The 24168-nt window shown below is 42.8% G+C and overlaps 1 protein-coding gene across 2 annotated transcripts; it reads right to left on the minus strand.

The window, feature by feature from the left end:
- Positions 1–3248: 3248 nt before the first annotated feature.
- On the minus strand, positions 3249–23114 carry TAB1 (TGF-beta activated kinase 1 (MAP3K7) binding protein 1). 2 transcript variants are annotated; one of them, XM_060777075.2, is made up of 11 exons: positions 23009–23110; positions 20646–20782; positions 20123–20276; positions 18366–18452; positions 17954–18092; positions 17360–17473; positions 9903–10014; positions 9640–9784; positions 6996–7218; positions 5923–6079; positions 3249–3866 (listed from the first exon to the last, which is right to left on the minus strand). In XM_060777075.2, the coding sequence occupies exons 1-11, from the start codon at positions 23039–23041 to the stop codon at positions 3662–3664; spliced, it is 1506 nt and encodes a 501-aa protein (XP_060633058.1). In that variant the 5' UTR covers positions 23042–23110; the 3' UTR covers positions 3249–3661. The 2 variants fall into 2 exon arrangements, with proteins under 2 accessions (XP_060633058.1, XP_060633059.1); XM_060777076.2 differs by lacking the exon at positions 3249–3866 and having other exon boundaries at positions 5929–6079; positions 6985–7218; positions 23009–23114.
- Between the last annotated feature and the right edge of the window lie 1054 nt (positions 23115–24168).

A 24168-nucleotide genomic window follows, 5' to 3' on the forward strand; every position in this document is an offset into this window, starting at 1 on the left:
GGAGCTGCTGCTTCACTGTCCACTTGTGACACGGAGTCCTTTGATGGAGTAATTCCTCATTCTTTTGCTCACTGCTGGAAAGTTTTTTGACGTCATAAAGTAAATTAGCCTCCCCTAAATTTCCTACTTGACAGATGCAACTGTCTTTTGGGCTGTATAGGTCGACAGCAAGCTAGACTATTAATGTCCAGGCTGCCTTCAAAATCATGATCTCTTGGTCAGTAGGGATTTAATGCAGCTGGCTACTAACTAGCTGTAACCCTTGTAGATAGGACTTGCCATCCTAAGTCATTTCTCAATCTATGGCAGAACCCCACTGCTGCCCCATCCTCCCAGTACCCTCTGACTAGTTTGATGCTGGAGAGAACCCGCTTCAAATCTTGACAATCGTTATTGGTGCAATCTCTCATGTGGCTTTTCATTCAGTCTATGCCTGCCACCTGGATGCTGCCTAATCAACCTGTTTTGTAAAGTTGCCCTCGAAGTGCCACTTAAAGGCACCATAGAAATCCCTTAAGTAAATGCATGATCCCAGGGAAACATTTCCAAAACAAGACCCAGAACTTGATACTAAACTTTATCAGCCCCAAACATAAGCTCCCAGTCATTTTTATATGTATTACATTTATTGCCAGCCTTGAGATGCTTCCAACTCCCCACAGAGCTAACATCAGCAGATTTTATGGATGAAGGATGGTGGTTTCAAGGCTTGGTGCCATTAGGAGAAATAATTGGCTATGAATTATGCATTGTTCTAGCCAGGACTAATGTTTTTTCATGAATGCTACCTCACAAAATGAGGTTGACTGAATATCAAGGTGTTATGCCAGCATTTTTCTTCTCTCCTCTAACTACCTAGCCCTCCAGTTAACAGTGTAAATGTCAAACCCCTTAGCTTTTAGGCTAACATTATTGAAAAAGTACATCACACCTTGTTCTCATCTCTAGTAATACTATTATTTTAAAAAGAGGCCCACAGTTGTTCATCTCTAACCTATCTCCAAGTTCTTATCTCCAAGTTCTTTAGGTTTTCGGGTCAAAATTCAGCTAAGGCAAATTGGTGCCTTCCAGATGTTCAGACATTCAACTTTGATAACCCACAGCCTTTAGCCATGTTGGTTTGGATTGATGAGAGCTGGAAACCAACAAGATCAGGAGAGCATCAGGTTGAGGAAGGCTGAATTAAGGAAACTAAGGAAGTACTATTGGGTTGCACTGAAGGATCAACAAGGAAAAGAATATATTTTACTCAGCTATAGGTGATCATTCAAGGATACTAATTTCAAATAAAAGATGTCAAAGTCAAGAAAACATTTGGGAATTTCATTGCTGCCACAAAAGACAGACAAAAATGAAACAAAGCTGGGTGGTTCACTGTTATATGTTTGTCTTTGCTTTAGACTGTTCATATCCAGACACAATTCAAAGTAAGGCTTACTCTTTCAAAAACTGTACATCTCCATATAAGCTCGTCTGTGTTTTCATTTTAAGTTCCTTAGGCAACTAGCTTTTTCTCCGTCACACCAACTTCCATAGGTTCATTTGCTGAAGAGACAGAAGAGTGGCTCCTAGGCTATGGAACTCTCTGCCACAAGAGACTAGGCAGGCCTGCTTCCTGCTCTTCTTACACTAGCATGTTAAGAACTCTTTATTTAGATGCATTTGGCAACTAAGTGGCTGTGTAAATATCTGTAATGGTGGCATGTGCCTAGTTTTAAATGTTTTGTATTGTTTTAAAGTATTGATTTTTAATATAGTAGCGTAGTCAACCTTTTTATTATTAATTTTTTATTCACATACCTTGTTTCAAGCCATGTTGCAAATGGCCTTGGATCCCATTTGGGAGAAAGGCAGGATATAAAGTAAATCAATCAATAGTCCATACCATGTCAATTCTCATCAATCCTCAAAGATTTAAATAGGCCCTAAATTCTGCAGCCATCTTGGGAGGAATATGTGAAGATGATGCCCTTGTCCTTATCCTTACTTATCTCATGTAAAACCCACCTTGGCCTACCACAGAACTAGGCAGGTTGTCGACACACCAATACTAAGCATTCTTTCTTCAACCTCACAAGACAAATGCTAAGTATTTGCTAATTAATGTTCTCAAAATTGTCAGAAATGTTAAAAATTAACTGGGTGTTTTTGATTACAAAGGTGTGAGTCAAGCACTTAAAGAGTGTGTACGCTGAAGCCTGTTAGTCAGTTGGCCAAAGCTAGTGTTGTCCTGAGAATGAGTAGGCCGAAGCCTGTTAGGTAGCGGGCCAAAGTTAGTGTTGTCCTGAGGAGAATGAGTAGGCCGAAGCCTGTTAGTTAGCAGGCCAAAGCTAGTGTTGTCTTGAGGAGAATGAGTAGGCCGAAGAGTATTAGTTAGTGGGCCAAAGTTAGTGTTGACCTGAGGAATGTGAGGTAAACCTCTGTGTGAGAAAAGCCTTGTGTGAGAAAGCTCCAGTGTGAAGGCTGCTGCGTGTAAAGCTACTATATATGCTTGTTTGTGTTATGGAAACCTTAAACCATATTATTTTGCTATAAAGAAAAGCCTCATATGGAAGAAATAACATTAGTCTGTGTGTTTTCATTCTTTTTATCACTTTTGACTACTGGTGCTGGGTTACGCTGCTGCTGATAAGTTACTCTGCTGTACATTTATGAGAAGTGCCTACTTTTCCAACAAAAATGTCATCCACAAAGAACATGCCCTGGTTCTCAATTGTACATTTGTAGAACAGGACAGATGTTGTTGACCTACTATTTGCTACAAAGGCAGTAACTGATTGGAGGTCGAGGCCCAATAACCAAAGAAATAAGTAACAGCGAACATGCTCTCCAACTGCTTGTTTATGTATCTTTTGAATGTTTTATCTTCAAAGGAATTGAGGGGAAGTCCTTTAGCAAGCCAGCTAGAAGGCAGAGCATAGGTTTGATTAATTTCCAAGCTGCACTCAGACTTCATGTGTCTCTCTCTTCCCCACTCTTAAAAAAAATAGGCATCATGAGGCACACTATAGCTGGGGACAAGTGGCTACCCAAAAAAGTGCTGAAAGGCTTGATTTCAGATTGCACCTGTCTTGGAAATTATACCTCTAATAGACACCTGCTTGAGTAGATCTGTGTTTCTCCTATTCTCTCACAATGTGATTGTTTCATGAGTTTCAAGATAACCGGCACCAGTTTGCTGAGGATTTCATATGCTCTGAGGTTTATTTCAGTTCTAATATTTCCTTCACCAAAAAAGGCAAGAGGAGCACCTATAAGTTACTGTTTATTCTGCAAAATAAGAGGTATCTTCCATGGACTGAAAACATCGCTATCTTGATGCTGTATTTCCAGACTGCAACCTTGGAACAGCCATGCACACTCATAATGTTCAACCCTTAATGGGCCACTGTGGCTGTTGTCTTTCTGCAACACAGCCCTGATTCCTGATGCGGGAAGGGTCCACAACCCTTTCTAATGCCCACAGTGGAAGGATCTTTTAGAAAAGGGTAACATGCTTGGTAAGATGAGAAGCAAAACTGTATCCGTAACCTATCCAAACATTCGCCACATTTCCCCAAAAGAGAGTATGCATTATGGCAGAATGCAGCTAGCCAGGTGATGAACTGTTTCTGCCGCACCAGGCACCATCTCCTCCACCTGATTGGTCTCTCTGTGTTTGTTACACAGCCAGTGCCCCTTGCTCACTGTGGTCCATGTTCCAGAGGCGGTAGAATTCAGCAAAGTCCACGTAGGGCTCAACCCGCCCATCTTCATCTGGTTGGAGAGAATGAGAGGGACGGGAGCGGAAGAGGCCCCCATCTGAGCTTGAGCTGCTGCTCTGGGTGTGAGTATTGGTAGACTGGAGGGTCACTGTTGGGCTTTGACTGCGTTATGACCAAGGAGGAGGAAAAACAAAAGAAAAACAGTCACATGTTTAATTCAATCTGCTCAAATGACACTCCTCTTTGCATATCAAAACTGCTGAAACCCTTTTCCTGAGATTTCCTTTATCAAGGGCCTTTCTAGTAATACAGGGTTAGTCAAAATGCATAGGCCAATAAGCCATTCAATTGAATGGCTTATTGGCCTATGCATTTTGACTAACCCTGTATTATGTTGGTGAGAAAATGTTCTTTTTGGAAATCACTCCATCCTGACTCCCAACTTGGGTTAGTATCTCTCAAATTTGGACTGGGCCCCCTAGTGGCACAGTGTGTTAAACCACTGAGCTGCTGAACTTGCTGACTGAAAGGTTGGCGGTTCAAATCTGGGCAAATGGGTGAGCTCCCACTGTTAGCCCTAGCTTCTGCCAACCTAATAGTTTGAAAACATGAATATGTGAATAGATCAATAGGTACCACTTCTGCGGGAAGGTAACGGCACTCCATGCAGTCATACTGGCCACATGACCTTGGAGGTGTCTACAGACAATGCCAGTTCTTCGGCTTAGAAATGGAGATGAGCACCACCCCTCAGAGTTGGACATGACTAGACTTAATGTCAGGGTACACCTTCACCTTTACCTTACAAGAGTTAATAGGATTCAACTGTGCAGAGTGAGGAGGAAATAAATTGATATCGCATAGGAAAATATAAGTGGCTGGCAAGGAACTGGACTTTTCTGCTACTGTTTTCTCTCTGTGTACATATAAAACTATTTCTTTTCATGGCTTTCTGTATTCCAACCCACTCGTACTTATTTATAAACCCTGGAGCAGGTTTTAGCAGAAAACATCAACAGAGAGGAAGATATGACATACATATGTGCAAATAGATGGATAGATAATTTATCTACCGTTACATAAAAACTCTGAAAGTTGGTGTGATGTAGTGGCTTAAGCATTAGGCTATGGGTATGGGGACCATTCCTGGTTTGCTATGGAATGCACAGCATCACTTTGGACAATCACATTACTTCAACCTCAGAGGAAGGCAAAAACATTCATTCTTTAAATAAATTTTGATAAGAAAACTCTATGTCAGACCAATGTTAAGGTCACTGTAAGTCAGAAAACACTTAAAAGCACATAACAACCATAATATAGGAACTGTACATTTTTGTATGTTTTTTCTTGTCTCCTGACATGACGAAACAGAGAACCACAACATTCTGACCTATTTTATTGAACTGCCAGGATACCATCTTAAATCAACTTTAAGCAACCTTAGTGTTTAGTTTAGTTTTGCTTCATCTCAAAGGGGGGCAGGGGGAGTCAACTCCACAGCATGTTTCCTGCACCCATTTAACTCCCAAATTTCACTGCCCATTTTTGAACTCCTGATTTGAAGCGTGGCAGTAGCTCTGAGGTGAAGTGTGTGCTTTGCACAAAGTTCCCAATTCCTCTTGAATCTTCAATGACAAAGGGTGAGAATTGTCTGATTCAGGGATAGGCAATTTCAGAGCCATATGGAGAAATTTTCCCAATATCCTTTGGGAAAGCATACTTTTGGCAGTGCTTCTCAAGCACTTCCTACAAGGTGGTTAAGAGATGAAGATGTAAGATGGGATTCCTTACACCATTGCACAGGCAGTTGGGATACAATGCTGGACATATCGGATTGTGCATGTTATACACCAGGATCTACTAATTCACTGTGGAGGATGAAGGCTGCCCTTTCCCCCTACTCCCCCCCCCCCCCAGTGAAGTTCTTTGTTTACCAGAAATAATCCGGAACAACCTCAAAATATCTGAACTATCCCATGTTGGAATAAGCAAAAGTCACACTGTTTAGAAACTGCTACGGTGGCACAGAACTATGCAAGCAATAATCACATTGACGTACCAAACCTAAGCTACAAAATTTAAGCTACTCTCTATGCAAAATTGAGAAGGCAATGATAATATGGAGCTGTAGAGAAATGAAGTGCTGCTTCTCAAATGCCAGCCATAAAAGTAAACAAGGCCAAGATGGCACACAGTTTCCACAAGGGACACTTACTTAGTGAGGGTGGGTGTGGCTTCATCCAACGTGGAGCTGCTATGAGCACCATTGACCATTTGACCTTGGGAAGGCATGACAAGGGATAGTGTTACGCTGGTCTTGCTTGTACTTTGGGCACTGGAGTATGGCACCGATACAGGATAAACACGACCACCTGAAGATGCAAAATAAAATGACACTGACACAAAGGTGGCTGAAGGCCTCAGCTCCACCCCACAGTTCCTCATACATATGACACATTATCATTGCCACTGCTATCCACAATGATCCTGAAAACCAATAAGGAAGGCTTACACAGGAAGAGGGACACATTTGGCTCTCCAGAAGCTTTAGAATAGGACCCCTACAGTCCCTTATCATGTCAGCTAGAAATCCAAATCATCTATAGAGTGCTACATGACCCTAAGACTATCTGGAGCTGCTAGAGAAAGGACAGCTAACTGCAGTGTATCTAGAGATATTTGTTCCTGGAAGCCTCTAGAGATCGCATGAGCCAAAAAAGGAAAGCAGAGGGGGGGGGGGGGGGACGACGACGACGGGACCAAAAATAAATGTCTGGAAGTCCACTTCTGGTTTTGAAGGAAGCATATTTTCTCTGTTAAGAGTGCAAAGAGTAAAGAGTCCTGCAGCTTATTCAAGATGAATTACTACTCACAGAAGCTGCAAGCCAGGGCAATTCTCCCTTGGCAGTACAGCAAGTTCAGAAAGGCTGAACGTTGCAAGAAAAGCCTTGCAGGGGTTGTATTCACTCCCAGGGCTGGACTTTGTCTGCTGATGCCCTACTGCCTTGCTTTCAAACTATAGAACATTATCTTTCAGACATAGTTTGGCTCTCAATCCTGCTCCCCCCTCCCAATGCTTGTTGGAAGCAAGGAAGCATCAATGTTTGCATAAACCAATTAGTGAGAGAGGGGAGTATAAATAAGCCTATTCTTTGTTTTCACTTCTCTGTAGTATTTTTTGGTCTATGTACTCAAGCCTCTTTCTCCCTTCACACACATATTTTCTCTTTTTCTCCCTCCCACTCACGTTTTCTCTGACACAGACATACTCTTTTACCTCCCGCATACCTTGCGTTGGGGTGAGAGTGGGCTGGCTCATCTCACCCAGTGGGTACCCAAAATTCCTCACCAGCAGAGTCATGTCCTCGTGCCGGGAGCAGAACTTGGACCGTTCGCCACCGCTGGCATATGTGTCACAGTGAATGCGCTTGACCCGATCCACAACTGCTTGAGCCACAGCATCTAGTGAGGTTTGTTTAGCAAACTCTGTGGCAATCATGGCTGCAATTTCCTGGAAAATGGTTGAGAAAGGATCTCAGAACTGTCGTTCAGAAGAATGTGTGGTCCTTCTCCCAGCCATGTAATAGTTGTTGCTCCTCTGCAGCTGGAGTAAAACTTCAATGACCGGGCTGGCTAGGAAGCTCCCAACCATGAAAGTGATACCTCACTAAAAGAAGTATGCAAAATGCTTCTGACTAACTCCAAGGAAAAGTAGTGCACAATCAGGCCATGGCTACATGAATGGGCTCTTTAAAGAGTATCACAGCTATGCAGAAGCTGCACAGACTGAACTTCTAAACAGCTAGGAAAATATCTGAAGAGGATCTAAGGCAGCGTTTCTCAACCTAGGGGTGGGGATCCTAAGGGGGCGGGGGGGGGGGGGGGAGAGGGCGCAAGGGCATGTCAGAGAGGTCACAAAAGACCATGATAAGATATAGTATTTTCTGTTGGTCATAGGGGTTCTGTGTGGGAAGTTTGGCCCAATTCTATCGTTGGTGGGGTTCAGAATGCTCTTTGATTGTAGGTGAACTATAAATCCCAGCAACTACCAAATGTCAAGGTCTATTTCCCCCAAACTCCACCAGTGTTCACATTTGGGCATATTGCGTATCCGTGCCAAGTTTGGTCCAGATCCATCATTGTTTGAGACCACAGTGCTCTCTGGATGTAGGTGACTCCAAAACCTTAGGTCAATGCCCACCAAACCCTTCCAGTATTTTCTGTTGGTCATGGGAGTTCTGTGTGTCAAGTTTGGTTCAATTCAATCGTTGGTGGAGTTCAGAATGCTCTTTGATTTTAAGGTAACTATAAATCCCAGCAACTACAACTCCCAAATGACAAAATCAATCCCCTTCCAACCCCACCATTATTCAAATTTGGGCATATGGGGTATTTGTGCCAAATTTGGTCCAGTGAATGAAAATACATCCTGCATATCAGATATTTAAAAGATTGAGAACCACTGATCTAAGGGCAAGCTTGTTTTCTGCTGCTCTGGAGACTAGGGCAAATATTAAGGAATTCAAACTGTAGGGGGAAAATTCACCTATGTATTAAAGAACTTCCTGACAGTAAGAACTGTTTGGCTGTATCGCAAAGTGGAGGAGTCTTCTTATCTGGAGGTTTGTAAACAGAGACTGGATGGTCATTTGTCAAAGGTGCTTTGATTGTGTTTTTATGAATGGCAGAGGGTTGGACTGGATGGCCCTCGTGGTCTCTTCTAATTCTATTAGTTTAAATAACTGGGTTGTTGTAGGTTTTTTCGGGCTATATGGCCATGTTCTAGAGGCATTCTCTCCTGATGTTATGCCTGCATCTATGGCAAGCATCCTCAGAGGTAGTGAGGATGCTTGCCATAGATGCAGGCGAAATGTCAGGAGAGAATGCCTCTAGAACATGGCCATATCGCCCGAAAAAACCTACAACAACCCAGTGATTCCAGCCATGAAAGCCTTCGACAATACAGTTTAAATAACCTTCCTGAGGACGTAATAGAGAGATTGAATAAGAATGAAGGCTGCTCCACTCAATATAATGAAAGAGCTTTTTTGGCTCCTCACTATGGTCTTTCCTCTCCACCCCTTTTCTTTGTGTGTGTTCTGGCTTTTTAAAAGACTGTTGCCCTGCAGGTAGGATCAATTTTTCTTAACTGATTTTATTAAAGCTCCCCCAAGAACCCTTTCAGGTAAGGAATAGATTAAAAATGCTATAAAGAAATTATATAAATAAATAAAAAAATCTACAGGGGAACCCTAGAAGTGAAAGCCAACACTGCTTTATCAGGCAGTTTGAAAGAAATTTTCTGGTGAAGCAGGGAAAAATCATTCTCAGCACTCCTATAAACAAGCAGCCTTTCCATTGGCTTTCATTAGCAAAGGAAAGGGGAGACTTGCTATAGTAACCAGCTTAAAACCTATTTTTCTTTCTGTTGCTGTTGAAAAATTAGAATTAAAAATAACTTTCCTTGCTTCATTCTCTCCCTATTAGATCAGTGGAAACTAAGACAAGGATACAATAGCTATTATTGTGACAGATTCCAATGTCAGGATCTGATCCAACAGGTCAAAAATGCTCCAGGGTTGGGGAAGGAGTGGAGGAAATGCTTAATCTGGGGAAATAGTACAGCTTCTTGGAAAGGGGAAGCTCTGTCAACTCTTCTGCCTTCTCATCCAATCTAGATTTTGTGAACATGTGGCTGTTGAATTTGTTCATCTCCACAGGCAATCAGTGGAGATTATTTATTTATTTATAGCATTTGTATCCTGCCCATATCAGCCCGAAGGCAACTCAGATAATGAGCACTGGGAGCATAAACAGACTGTGGATCTAATTGGTCCATATATCTAAAATCATAACCTACAGATACAAATTATTTGGAAAAAAAAATCACGCAATGCAAAAAGGGAATTAAGAACTGCTCTGGAGTTCCAACCTGATTGGCTTGCCCAGGCCCATGAGCCGCTTCCAGCGCTTTGTAGAGTCCTTCTGACATCAGAACAAGAAAGCCTGTGACTCCATCCAGTGGCTGACCTCGGTGGATTTCAGGCTCTGCTATAACTGGCTTAGATTTTGCAGCACTTCAATAAAAAAAAGGAAAAAAGAAAAAGTTACTATTGGTCAAAATAACAGATAAGGGACTCACATCCTCAAGGAAAAAAGAGAAGCTACAAAAAGATGTAGAGGTTCTTGCCTCACCTTAGAAGTTCAATGTCACTGTAGCCATATTTAACCTTATAATCCCCAATGCGCCGGGTACTCTCCTGCCCACATATGGTGCCCACTTGCTTCAATTTCGCTGCATCCAAGCCTGTCAAGAAAAAGATCAACTACTTTAGTGCACATGCTAGATGACCCATGTGCACCAAAACAAAACAAAAAAAAATCCCCAACTAATTAGACAAGGGGAAGCTAATGCAGAAATATATTATTGCACTCCAGGCCAGGAAACACCTCTGTACTTACCCACCACATACCAGTCCAAATTAAATAAGCAAAGCAGTTTATTAAAGATTATATAAAAAGCACTTCAGCAAAAATAGTAAAAACTTCAAAGTCTATACATATAAAATACTCCACAAAGTTCAAGGTACAAGAGCACTCCAAAATCCTCCCCAGAAGATTTTAAGCTCCGAACGTAAAAGGAGATACGTTCGGACAGGTACGTTGGACCGGAGCCGTATACACACGAAATCATGCCTTCTCCCATGACTTCCTGATATGGATCTCTTATCTAACAAGTGCTGTGACCTTTGGAGATTCTCTTGGGCAACACTAAACTTACTAAAAATGAGTGTTGTAACTCAGCGTGTGTCTCATGTACCTACTAGGAGTAGTAGAAGGAAACGAGGCTTGGAAGAGGAAGACGCTCAGCAACAGCTGAAGCGCATTAGAGACTTGTTCCTAGAGCCTACGGATGAGGAGGACTTTGAGGGGTTTACTCGCGAGGAAATGGAGGTGGAGGATTACCGTGGTGTAAAGTGAGTAGCACGCAGCTCAGACAGTGATGAGGAATCCATTTCCAAGCGTCTTAAAGACGTAGCAGATTGTGAGGAGTCTGACAGCGAAGAGGAAGAGCTGGACTGGACCAGGGTCCAGGAAGTGTTAGATGTGGTTAATGCTCCAACTTCCAGTGATGAGTTCCAGGGTTTCACAGACACTTGGGTTTCAGATACTACCTTGCAGGATGCAGTCCGAAGTACAGAATGGCAGCAATGGGGAAGTCGTGATTCACCTGTGGAAATGGATGCACCTGGAAGTGACTCCAGTGACTCTGATGAGATTTAAGGAGTAGCTTGGGAGCAGTCTAGTTGCAGAGTTCAAAGTGTTGTGTTACCGTGTGCCTTGTTCCTAAACTCTTGCCTTGAGTTCCTGCTTACAGCTTCGTGGATTCCTGACTGTGTGGACGACCTTGCCGGAATTGGATTCGTGAGTCTTATCTCCTGCCCTGACCCTTGGACTGCCTGACCACTCTACGCTCCTGCTTATCCCTTGGTGACTTCGTTGGACCGCTCCTCATGCAGACTACTGTTTGTTGATTTGTTTGGACTTCGGAATTGACTGAGTTTTGACGCTGACTTCAAGCCTTTTTGCCTGTGTTATAGTTGCTTTCCTTTTCGCAGCGCTGACTGCCTGGGACTTTGTTTGTTTACATTCTTGCTGGCTGCAAGCTCTTTGTGTTTATTGCTCTGCTTTTAAGAGCCCTTTTTCATGTGTTAATTGACATTAAAGACCTTTGGTTAACTCCTTAACTGCTGTCCTGCCTTGCTGGTCCGCCTGGGACTTGACAATGAGTCTCAGTCAATGTGTTGATCCTGTTGTTTTTTTTTTCATTTTCCAGTTACATATTTCAAAAACTCCTTACACATTTAAAAAAATTAATATCAATTTCTGGAAAAAAAACATAAGACCTATCATATGAAAACAAATGCTGGCAATTAATCATTTTCAGCTGATCATAATAAAATGTGTTGTGCTACTATTTGTTCTTTAATATTCAACATGTTTATCTGGTTTTTAGTCTTTTGTAAGCACTAATCCCACAAAACGCATTTGGGGTCTCTTAATCAACAAAACCCAGAGCAGAAAACTGTTGACTTGATCAGAGAAACAAACAGCCAAATAACTTGTCAAATCAATTATAGCACAACCATTTAATAACAGAGGCCTCAGAAGACTGCCCTCTAGAGGACAGATACTGAAAATGTTTATATATTATCAGGCATGGGCAAACATTTTGACCAACAGAACAGTATTTCAGTGGAAGGCCCCAGGGGCCATCCTGTCCAACCCCCTTTTGCCATGCAAGAAAAGCACAGCCAAAGCACCCCAAACAGATGGCCACCTAGCCTTTGTAATAATAATAATAGTAGTAGTAGTAGTAATAGTAGCAGAAACCCCATGGCCCATCCAGCTCAACTCCCTTTGCTGTGCAGGAAAAGCACAGCCAAGTACTCCAAACAGATGGCCACACAGCCTTTGTTGTACTACTACTACTACTACTAAGAATAATAATGATAATAGCAGAAATCCCAGGAGCCATCCAGTTCAACTGCCTTCTACCAAGCAGGAAAAGCACAATCAAAGCACCCCTTGAACGGTGGGAGGGAAATAGGATTTTGGAAGCAAAAAGATGAGGGGGAAAGGGTTTTGGGAAGCTAGGGGAGCAGGAGAAAAAAGCTTTTGGTGGCAAGGGAGGTGGGGGAGGGGGAGAAGCAGGAAATAAAGCTTGGAGAGGGGGAGAAGGGTAGAAAACGAAACTGCGGAGCCCCTCAGTATGCTTCACAGAGCCCCAACGGCTCCAGGGAGCACACTTTGAGAACCACTGCCCTCAAGGCACCAGATCTGTCTGATATGAGGAAGAGATGCAGGGTTAGTCCTGGCTAGTAATCAGACAGGAGACCAACAATAAACACTAGGTGTTATGTGCTATATTTCAGAGGAAGGAACTGGCAAAACCACATCTGAGTTCATGCAGTTCCCAAGTTACAAACATTTGACTTACAAACGACTCAAAGTTAAGAATAGGGGTGAGACAACAGAAAGTGGGAGAAATCTACCGCTCTAAAGGTAAATTCACCCCTGAAAGAGTTATCATGGGAAAAGATGCTTCCACTGAAGCTTTATCACCAGTCCTTGTTTCCACAACAAGCCAATTTTTTCAAAATCTAATTATCACAGGGACAGAAAGTGAGGTGAAATCCTCAGAACAGGGGCATAGTCAACAAAACAAACACCACAGGAGTGTTCGCCCTTCCCTGTACTATTCAAGGCTTAGAGAGGGGAGCAGGGAGACAGAAAGACAGACAGATGTATGGATGGAGTTATGTGTGGAAAATGTACCTGTTCCAAATTCAACTTAAGAACAAACCTACAGAACCCATCTTGTTCGTAGCCGGTCTGAGTCCCTCTACGGAGGTGAGAAGATCAGGATATAAAGGTTTTAAACAACAACAACAACAACTTGGGGACTGCCAGTATTCCTTGCCTAAGAAAACATTATGAATTCAGTGTTGCCAAGTTGATAGTTGTCTTGAAGGCACATACACACTGATTATATTAACTATAAGGAGTATGTCACCCCTCCAAAGCTCTCCTAGAGGTAAAAACAATTAAATGTTTTGTTTCTTGAGAAAGTTAAACAGAGAAACAGAGATGAGGTGCCATTCTTTTCTCCTGACAGTATTCTCTACTTCCCAAGCCAAGAAAAACAAAATAAGTTTGAGAAGGGATATAGGAGACAGTAGAACTCAAACATAAAGAAGACTGATTAGAAATGAATGCTGAACCCTATTCGATTGTAAACCAGCTCAAAGTAGGGCGATTTTTTTTCAAATGGGTGATTTAGTATTTTAGGCACAACTGCAAGTTTGGTCCAATTCTACTCATACAGCCCTTCATAATACTTTTTAATCACCTGCAAATCATTTTTACATAGCAGTCTGACCACAATTTGCGTCAGTGAATTCACGGATTAATCCTTCTAGCCAATTCCAAGAGCTCTGAGCTAGTTTTAATACAGCTCGATCTCATTTTATCCCAACTTTACAGCAACCTAAACAATCTTCACTTGAAATGCAGGTTAGCCATGGGCACAACAACCTCAGCAAAATCAGACGTTCTGCATCAATGCTGAGAAATGAATTTAAATTGCTCCCACCCAAATTCAGTGTAGCGTCTTCCGCATGCAGGATTTCTATTTTCAAAACAAACACTGTGCAAAAATGCAAGTGTTTTCCTAGGCTGAAAATCAATGTAAGTGATTTCCCAGGCGGATCTTTCTATTGTTCAGCACTCAGAGAATTCCAACAGTGTTTATAGGAAACATCTGCCTTCAAACACTGTTTGATATAAGGATTTTTGGACAGCACTAATGATTTCAAAACAAAGAATCAGCAGAACTTAGGGGTGACCTGCCAGGCTTCCAGCAGTGGGTATAAAAGACAGCAACGGGACAAGTTAGTTTCACTCCCTTGAGCGTGGTTGAATTGAAAACAATTCAATTTGGGAAATATTTATTTATTTATTTATTTATTTATTTGGGGCTTTTATATCCCGTCCTTTCTCAACCACTGCAGAGGGACTCAGGACGGCTAACAAAGCGGCACCCCATGGCGCCCATATCAAAACATAAATATACAATTAATAGCAATGTAATAATAACAATATAACAATATAAAACCGTATAAACAATATAAAATCAATATAAAAACAGACAACAAATAGTCAGTGGTCACTGATTTAAATCATTATCCTGATCCCATAGCCAGGATTTTACTTGTTTCCGGAAGGTCAAGAGGGATGCAGCAGATCTAATTTCACTCGGGAGGGAGATCCACAGCTGGGGGGCCACCACAGAAAAGGCCCTGTCCCTTGTCCCTGCCAGACACGATTGTGACAATGGGGGGACAATGAGCAGGGTCTCCTCAGATGATCTTAGGGCCCTAGGTGGATCGTAGTGGGAGATACTTTTGGACAAGTAAACTGGGCCAGAACCGTTAAGGGCTTTATAGGCCAAAGGCAGCACTTTGAATTGTGCTTGGAAGCTGATAGGCAGCCAGTGGAGCTGGCATAACAAGGGTGTTGTGCGCTCCCTGTACCCAGCCCCAGTGAGCAGCCTGGCTGCCAAACGTTGGACTAGTTGAAGCTTCCGGGCAGTCTTCAGAGGCAGCCCCACATAGAGTGCGTTGCAGTAGTCTATTCGGGATGTAACAAAAGTGTGGACCACCATGGCCAAGTCAGGCTTCCCAAGGTACGGGCGCAGCCGGCGCACAAGTTTTAACTGTGCAAAAGCTCTCCCGGCCACCACTGAGACCTGGGGTTCCAGGCTCAGTGATGAGTCCAGGATCACTCCCAAGCTGCAAACCTGAGCCTTCAGGGGGAGTATAACCCCATCAAGAAACTGTTTTGATATAACCTATTACAATGACTTCTAATCTGAATCCAGGCCGACAGTCCCCATTTACTGGATTCTAACCTAAACTACCGACTACAACAGACTCAAAAATCCAAATGCTATGAAGAACCAAATAGTACTAAATACTTTTGAAAACAGAACAGATCTTGGAAAAAGCTCTGTTCTGTATTCAAATGCATTTTTCAGTGGAAGATTCTGGGAGATCCAAGAATATAAAAGTTTTGATTACAATATCTAATGCTCAATCCTCAACATAATTCATCTGAAAGGATCAGGTAGGAAGTGATATGGTAACACATTATTGGTCAGAGAGGATAGTGCTGGGTATCAGTGAATCAACAAAGTGGCTCAGAAGAAATCAGCTTCCTATGTTGCAATGTTTCCTCAGCAGCAACAGAACAAGGCTAATTTACTTCAGTCATTATGGCAGCCATCCTGACAGGTTGAACTGTACCATTCAGTGGCCTCTGGGTGACCTGCTGTGACTGGTAAAAACAAGGCATCTATGCATGCCAGCCTGCACAGCTTGGGCTTTCCCAATACCAGCACCAAACAACCTTTATCAGAATGTAAAGGTCGCCTGCCAAATGTCAACTGACCTGTGTCAAGCAAAGAATGAAAAAACGAATTCCATTTCTCATGGAGCTCACTGCTGCTCAGAAGAGTCAAGCAAGAGATGAAGGTTGATCAAGTGAGAAATGAGGTGACCATGTTTTCCCTCCCTGCACCTGAAATAACAAAGACTTGCTAGCTGGTGAAAAGGTGTCACTCCCAAGGAGTGACACCTTTTCACCTGTTGTCACAATTTGTCCTTCAAACATTCCCCTTTTTATTTTCCAAATACACACAATTGGGCTACAACTTTGGAGGCAAAATCTTCTTGCCTTCTTCTTTTGTGATTTGAGGGCAGAGAACTTCCAGCCCACCCTAATCTTGTTGCAATGCAGATCCCATCATCCCTGACCAACATAGCTTTGGGATACTACATTGCACTCAACTACTCAAATTTCTTGCAATTTCAGCAAAGCACAGACTCCTTTTAGGAACCTCTATGTGCATAATTCAAACTAGAAGGGAATGCACATGAATGGCACTCTGGTTGGTCACTTTTCTATGCCTCCAAGTTTGGAACTCTTTTTTTCCAGAGTGCTGGGAAGCTCTGATCCTTGATGTCAGCTGTGACCAACAGTGCTGTGGAATTTGAAGAGACACAAATGGAGAGCAAAAAGGAGAAATATGTCAAGAGAAAGGCGCATAAAGCCAACCCTGACCAGGACCGCCTTCCACCTGGAAATCAATGTCCTCACTGCAGAAGAACATGAAGGGCAAGGAAAGGTCTCTACAGTCACTTACAGGCCCTACACTTGGGAGGCTATCATACTTGAACACGAATGATTGCCAATTATGATGATCTTGGGAAGCCATAGTGCACTCAAAATTAAGCAGAAAGTTATCTGATGGCTGGATTTCTTCCAACATAAAATGTTTTTTAAACCTCCACATTAATGGTTTTGGCTTTTGTGGATTTGATAATTCATCGATTTGATTAAACTATTGTTCCTAGCAATGTCTCTGGCCTCCTGTCAACTCCCGCTAAGGATCTAGACCAGTCAAATTTCAGCCCTCCACGTGTTTTGGACTGCAGCTGCCACAATTCCTAACACCCGGAGAGCTGAAGTTTGCCCATACCTGATCTAGATGTTCCTAGAGAGAGGTTCTGTCAAGGTATTTTTTAAAATTTGCAGTTATTCCATTTTGATGGGGGTTCTGTGTCCGCAACTCCAGCAAATATGAGGGGGCATGTGTCTAACTGGAATTGCTTTGATCATGTATTTGTCAAAGCTACTTGTCCTTTATTGCTGGGAATAGTTCTGGCTATATATAAGAAAACTTAAATTAAAAATGGCACTTTAACCTGTCAATTATGAGTCATTTCTATATAACACTACTTTTAATTATGGGTTGTTTCTTAATGTGATGTTTGGCAATGTAACCACTACAGTGAGAAGATTATAACTTACTAACTTAAGCACCCTGGCTTGTTGCTGCCCATCACAGAACCCACCATATGCTCTAGCACAAGATTCGGCAAACTGCGGTCCTCCAGGTGTTTTGGACCAACACCCACAATTCCTAACAGCCCTGATCTAGCAGCATCTCCTCTCTTGGCTCAGCTGTGGGTTGGGGCCCATCACCCCCTGGGATTGCAACACAGCTGTGTCTGGAGCATAACACTCACCCAACTGAGAAAAGCGAAACAGCTCGTCTTCATTCTCTGTGGTGTGATCCATGTTGAGCTGTGTGACTTGCAGTCCATCTACGGTAGATTTGCACAAGAGGGCACGGTTCGTTCCTGAACATAAGACGTGTATGTTGTAAAGATGGAAAGGGAGACAAAGGCAGTACCAAGAAAACAAGCATATGTCCTCAGAGCAATCCACCAATTACTGATAGCTATATGGCCATTCTTGCCTGAGGTTTCACCTACATCTATGACAGGCATTCTCAGAGGTTGTGAGGTCCTCTGAGAATGCTTGCCATAGATGCAGGCGAAACATCAAGAGAGAATGTTTCTAGAACATGGCCATATAGCCTGAAAAACCTACAACAACCCAGTGATTCTGGCCATGAAAGCCTTCAACAATACATGTTTGTGACAGTTCCATCTCTCCCCCTCATTTTGTTGAAGATTGCATTATTTCAAACAGACCCCAATGGCTCCCAAAGAAGGAACTTCATCCTCCCATACAAAGAAGATGGAAATAATCCAAAGGCTCTACTCTTCTTTGTTCAGAGCAGCACTTGTTAACAGAAATGCTGACAATGAACTCACCTACATTGGCGATATAGAGTTTGTTGTTCAAGATGACTGCCACAATAGCCATAGCTCCTCCAGAGATTTCTTTTTCTACAGCCTTCAACCGCTCTAAGATTTTCTGATACTGAGAGGGAAGCTGGTGATGGGGGACTCCCTAGAATACAGGGTATGGAAATAAGTTGAAAAACTTTGTGGAGTATACCACACACACACACACACACACACACACACACGATCATTGTTCTTTAGTGCCGGTATATCTCAGTGAATAAAGCCTTTGATAAAGTACACAGACACACACTTCTTTTCCTCCTTATTTTGAATCCACTGAAGTTTCTGAACTTCATATATGTTTCCCTCCAGGAAGAAAATAAGGTTACTGCTCCCCAAATTCAGTAATATTTCTTGAAGAAAATTGAGGGCTTACCTCTGGCAATTGGGATTGTAGACTGGCCTTCTCTGCCAAAGCATCATCAATGGACTCTAAGAAGCTCCGCTCCACCACGTCAAAAGCCTGAGAGTCACCAGGAGAAAGTCAGTACAAAATATATTAGAATAGACTTTGCATTGATATTTATGTATTTTATTTTTAAAAATCTAATTCAGCTCAATTAATTCATTTGAAATGTGGTGCTGGAGAGGAATCTGACTGATACCGTGGAGTGCCAAAAACTCAAATAAATCAATCCTAGATGAAATCAACCCTGAACTTTTAAAGGACTCCAAATGATTATACTGAGGGTTCCATACAATGAATATATAAAAATGGTACCTTTGGGGGGAGGGGGCATGCAGGGAAAGGTTCAAGTAAATAAGGATACAATACAAAGGGATGCAGAGCTCCTGGTGGTGTGATGGGTTAAACCCTTATTTATTTATTTATTTATTTGCAGTATTTGTATACCGCTTTTCTCACCCCAAGGGGGACTCAAACCCTTGTGCTGGCAGGACTGCTGACTGTTGGTCAGCGGTTCAAATCCAGAGAGAGCGAGTTGAGCTCCCTCTGTCAGCTCCAGCTCCCCATGCAGGGACATGAGAGAAGCCTCCCACAAGGATGGTAAAATATCAAAGACACCAGGGCGTCCCCTGGGCAACATCCTTGCAGACGGCCAATTCTCTCACACCAGAAGCGACTTGAAATTTCTCAAGTCGCTCCTGGCATGACATTTTTTTTTCAAAAGGATGCCACAGATTTGAATTTGTGACACCTGCACTGGGTTTGTTCATGACTGGATCTCTCAGCGGTGTCTCATTTGAGAGGCACAAAAACAGTCTACATGATGGTGCATAACCAAATGTCTTCCTTCACACTATTTTAACACCACGTGTATTCCCCAGTACACATATCACCAAAGGCTAACGGGAATCTAATCACCAAGATTATTTTAGAGCAGAGGACCCCAAACTAAGACCTGGGGGCCAGATGCGGCCCTCCAAGGTCATTTACCCGGCCCTTGCTCAGGGTCAACCTAAGTCTGAAACAACTTGAAAGCACATAACAACAACAACAATCCTATCTCATCAGCCAAAAGCATGACCACACTTCCCATTGAAATACTAATAAGTTTATATTTGTTAAAATTGTTCTTCATTTTAATTATTGTATTGTTTTTAAGTGTTGTTTTTTTTTTTTGCACTATAAATAAGATATATGCAATGTGCATAGGAATTCATTCTTTTTTCTTTTTTTTCAAATTATAATCCGGCCCTCCAACAGTTTGAGGAACTGTGACCTGGCCCTCTGTTTAAAAAGTTTGAGGAGCCCTGTTTTAGAGTGTGAGTTTTTTGAGTGTGCAAATCTTTTCCACTGCATCCATAAAGACTACAAGGGTCATTTGGTCCAACCTCCTGCCATGCAGGAACATACAATCAAAGTACTTCTGTTAGAAATTTATTTATTTATTTGGAGTGCTTCTACCCCGTCCTTCTCAACCCCCTAGGGGGGACTCAGGGCGGCTTACAAAAGGCACAATTCGATGCCCAACAGATATCCGTCCAGCTTCTGCTTAAAAAACCCCGAGAAAAAGATTCCACCACATTCTGGTCCATCATGACAGCCTTACAGACTACTATACTCTCCCATTATTTCTTCCACATCCACCCAAAGGTTCCTAATCTTAAGTTTAAAAAAAAAAGGGGGGTGCAGATTTGTTCTTGATGCTTTCCAAAAGAGAGCTCTGTTACCTGCAGCAGAATTCTACGCACGTCAGCATCATCATGATCTGCATTCAGCTGGCCCAATAGGAGCTCTGCAGAGAGCCTTTCGCCCACAAAATTAGTAATCCGATTGCCATCATAACCGTTGAAGACTCCATAGAGGTAGCAGTTGTTTTCGCTTCTACCAAAGGAGGAAAAAGATAGCAAAGGCAGGTTTAGAGAGTGACATATATTGTGTGACCCAAGGGTAGCAAGCTGGTGTACACACAGCACAAAAGTATTACCAGATTAAAGTCATAGAAGAGCTAAGACTGTCAGCACTGTTGATCAACTGTCCTTTAATATGTGTTGTCAAAGTCTTTCATAGACAGAATCACTGGGTTGTTGTAGGTTTTTTGGGCTGTATGGCCATGTTCTAGAAGCATTCTCTCCTGACGTTTCGCCTGCCACAGATGCAGCCGAAACATCAGGAGAGAATACTTCTAGAACATGGCCGTACAGCCCGAAAAACCTACAACCCACTGTCCTTTCATATTCACAGATCTCTCACCTGAATTTCAACCAATTATCCTCTAAGGGATGGATTTCCGTCCCCTTTCCATCTGCAGCGTAGGAACGATTAGGAGCTGAACCCACACCCGACAGTTGACAAAGAGGCAAGTCATCTGTCCAACTTGACAGCTGCTCCTGGGTAACAAAACAAAAAAGAAATCTCAATAAACTCCCAACAAAAGTAGAAGAGTCAATGATGGTAAACCATTTGGAACATCCTCCTTTGCATCAGGGCAGTGTAGGAAAATAGCTGATACATTTTGATTGAGGTCTCTTTCATGCTATATAATTACACTACTTTGATATTTGATACCAGTGTAATTGCATCCTACAGAATTCTGAGAGTCCATCAGATGGAATTGTGGTAGCTGAAGTGGCATCAGAGTAATATGATTGGGTATTGTGTTGTCAAAGGCTTTCATGGCTGGAATCACTGGGTTGCTATGAGTTTTCTGGGCTGTATGGCCATGTTCCAGAAGCATTTTCTCCTGACATTTCACCCACATCTATGGCAGGCATCCTCGGAGGTTGTGAGATTGTTGGAAACAAGGCAAGTGGGGTTTATATATCTGGAATGTCCAGGGTGAGAGAAAGAACTCTTATCTGCTTGAGGCAAGTGTGAATGTTGCAAATGGACACCTAGATTAGTACTGAATGGCCTTGCAGCTTCAAAACCTGGCTGCTTCCTGCCTTGGGGAATCCTTTGTTGGGAGGTGTTAGTTGGCCCCGACTGACTCTTGTCTGGAATTCCCCTGCTTTTTGAGTGTTGCTTTTTATTTACTGTCCTGATTTTAGAGCCAGATTTTGTTCATTTTCATGGTTTTCACCCACATCTATGTCAGGCACCCTCAGAAGTTGTGAGGCCTGTTGGAAACTAGGCAAGCGAGGTTTATATATCTGTGGAATGTCCAAGGTGGGAGAAAGAACTCTAGCCTTCTCTAATAACTATCATGTCAGACTATTTATTTATTTATTTATTTATTTACAGCATTTATATGCCGCCCTTCTCAGAGAAGCCGTTGAAACCCACAGCCATGTGGACAATTTCAGCAGAAAGGAGGAGACCTTTTTTGTGTGTGTGTGTCAGGAACGACGTGAGAAACTGCAAGTCGCTTCTGGTGTGAGAGAATTATCCGTCTGCAAGGACGTTGCCCAGTGGATGCCCGGGTGTTTTGATGTTTTTCCCATCTTTGTGGGAGGCTTCTCTCATGTCCCAGCATGAGGAGCTGGAGCTGATAGAGGGAGTTCATTCGCACTCTCCCCGGATTCGAACCTGCGACTTGTCAATCTTCAGTCCTGCCAGCACAGGGGTTTAACCCACTGCGCCACCGGAGGAAACCATGAAAATGGACAAAGTCTGGCTACTAGTATTTTAAAAAAAACCCTCTAAAATCAGGACAGTAAATAAAAAGCAACACTAAAAAAGCAGGGGAATTCCAGACAAGAGTCAATCGGGGCCAGCTAACATATCCCAACAAAGGATTCCACAAGGCAGGAAGCAGCTAAGTTTTGAAGCTACAAGTCCATTCAATACAAATCAAGGTGGCCATTTGCAACATTCACACTTGTCTGCTTGAAGTAAGTGTAAATGTTGCAATTGATCATGTTGATTAGCACTGAATAGCCTTTCAGCTTCAAGGCTTGGCTGCTTCCTGCCTGGGGGAATCCTTTCTTGGGAGGTGATTAGCTGGCCCTGATTGTTTCTTGTCCGGAATTCCCCCCCCCCCTTTAGTGCTGTTCTTTATTTGTTGTCCTGATTTTAGAGGTTTTTTTTAATACTGGTAGCCAGATTGTGTTCATTTTCATGGTTTCCTCCTTTCTGTTGAAATTGTCCACATGCTTGTGGATTTCCATGACTTCTCTGTGTAGTCTGACATGGTAGTTGTGAAGAGTGGTCCAGCATGGTTCAAAGCAGATAATTTGGATTCAGAAACTGGACTATATGGATGTATATAGATCCAGGCCCTTCACAATGCACAGCTATAATTACTAATTATCCTGGCAATAGCCTATAATTAATTATCCTGACAATAGCCAAGAATATTGAGGTATCCCAGCCAGTTCCTCATTGAACTAAAAGCCTATGATGTTACCAAGGCCTTTGCACGCTATTGCTAGTCTGTGGCTGTCTACATTGTCGAATTAATGCAGTTTGACATCACTTTAACTGCCATGGCTCAACACTACTGAATCCTGGAAGTTCCCACCGTATACAGTCCCACAAAGAGACTGAACTTTCTCCAGAAAATAATGGAAACTCTCTCAAGCACACGCAGAAATCTTTCCCTTCGAATCGGAAAGTGGTATAGTCTTTTCTCCACCCCTCCTCCCGGGTCCCAATGGTACGGTCCGGCTACTTACACTCTGCAAGAGACTCCTCCTCGCGGCCGCCATCTTTAAGCAGGAGCGACATCCTCCGCCTTTCTCCGGGTAAGAGAGAGGAGAGCAGCAAGCGGCCAGAGCGTCCGCCAGGCGACCACGCCCCCTCGGAACGACATTTCCGCTTGAGTATAACTCCTCCTTCGCACACCCTAGCGGACTGAAGGTGGTACTACACGCTGTCAACTTATCTCTGCTCTTGTAGGTGTTTTGGACTTCAGCATCTGGAGAACTATAGGAATCCCATTCATGGTCTGAACCCTACTGTTATCGCCCGCTAGAGTAGACCCTATTGAATGAATGGATCTTAGATAAGTGTTGAATTCAGCAATTACAGTTAAAGTGGTGCCAAACTGCATTAATTCTGCAGTGTAGCTGCATCCTTTGTTTCCATTCCAGTTTGTGGGAGATCACAGAAGTTTCCCTCTGTGCCTGCTCCTACATTTTGGAATTTCCTCCCTATTATGGTTGCCCTTTCAATAGCAGGTTATACCTTTTCCCATTTATTTATTTATTTATTTAATCGTGTCAGGAGCAAGCCAAACAGTTGTATTGCATTTTTAACAAACAAACAAACAAAACACAAAGTTTGCAAGCTTGGTAGTTGATTAAATGTCCTTTTACCAGTAGCTGGCCATTTGGAGTGCTTCTGGTATTTCTATAAGAAGGTCCTCCATTGTGCACGTGGCAGGGCTCAGGATGCATCGCAGCAGGTGGCCTGTAGTTTGCTCTTCTCCACACTCGCATGTCGTGGATTCCACTTTGTAGCCCCATTTCTTAAGGTTGGCTCTGACTCTCGTGGTGCCAGAGCGCCGTCTGTCCAGCGCCTTCCAAGTTGCCCAGTTTTTTATGTGCCCAGCGGGGAATTTCTCATTTGGTATCAGCCATTGATTGAGGTTCTGGGTTTGAGCCTGCCACTTTTGGACTCTCGCTTGCTGAGCTGTTCCAGCGAGTGTCTCTGCAGATCATAGAAAACTATTTCTTGATTTAAGTCGTTGACATGCTGGCTGATACCCAAACAGGGGATGAGCTGGAGATGTCACTACCTTGGTCCTTTTACTAATGGCTTCTACTTTCCGGCAGATGTCAGGTGGTGCAATACCGGCTAAACAGTGTAATTTCTCCAGTGGTGTAGGGCACAG

The sequence above is a fragment of the Anolis sagrei genome, chromosome 5 (genome assembly GCF_037176765.1).
Source record: "Anolis sagrei isolate rAnoSag1 chromosome 5, rAnoSag1.mat, whole genome shotgun sequence".
NCBI classification, from domain to species: Eukaryota; Metazoa; Chordata; class Lepidosauria; order Squamata; family Dactyloidae; genus Anolis; species Anolis sagrei.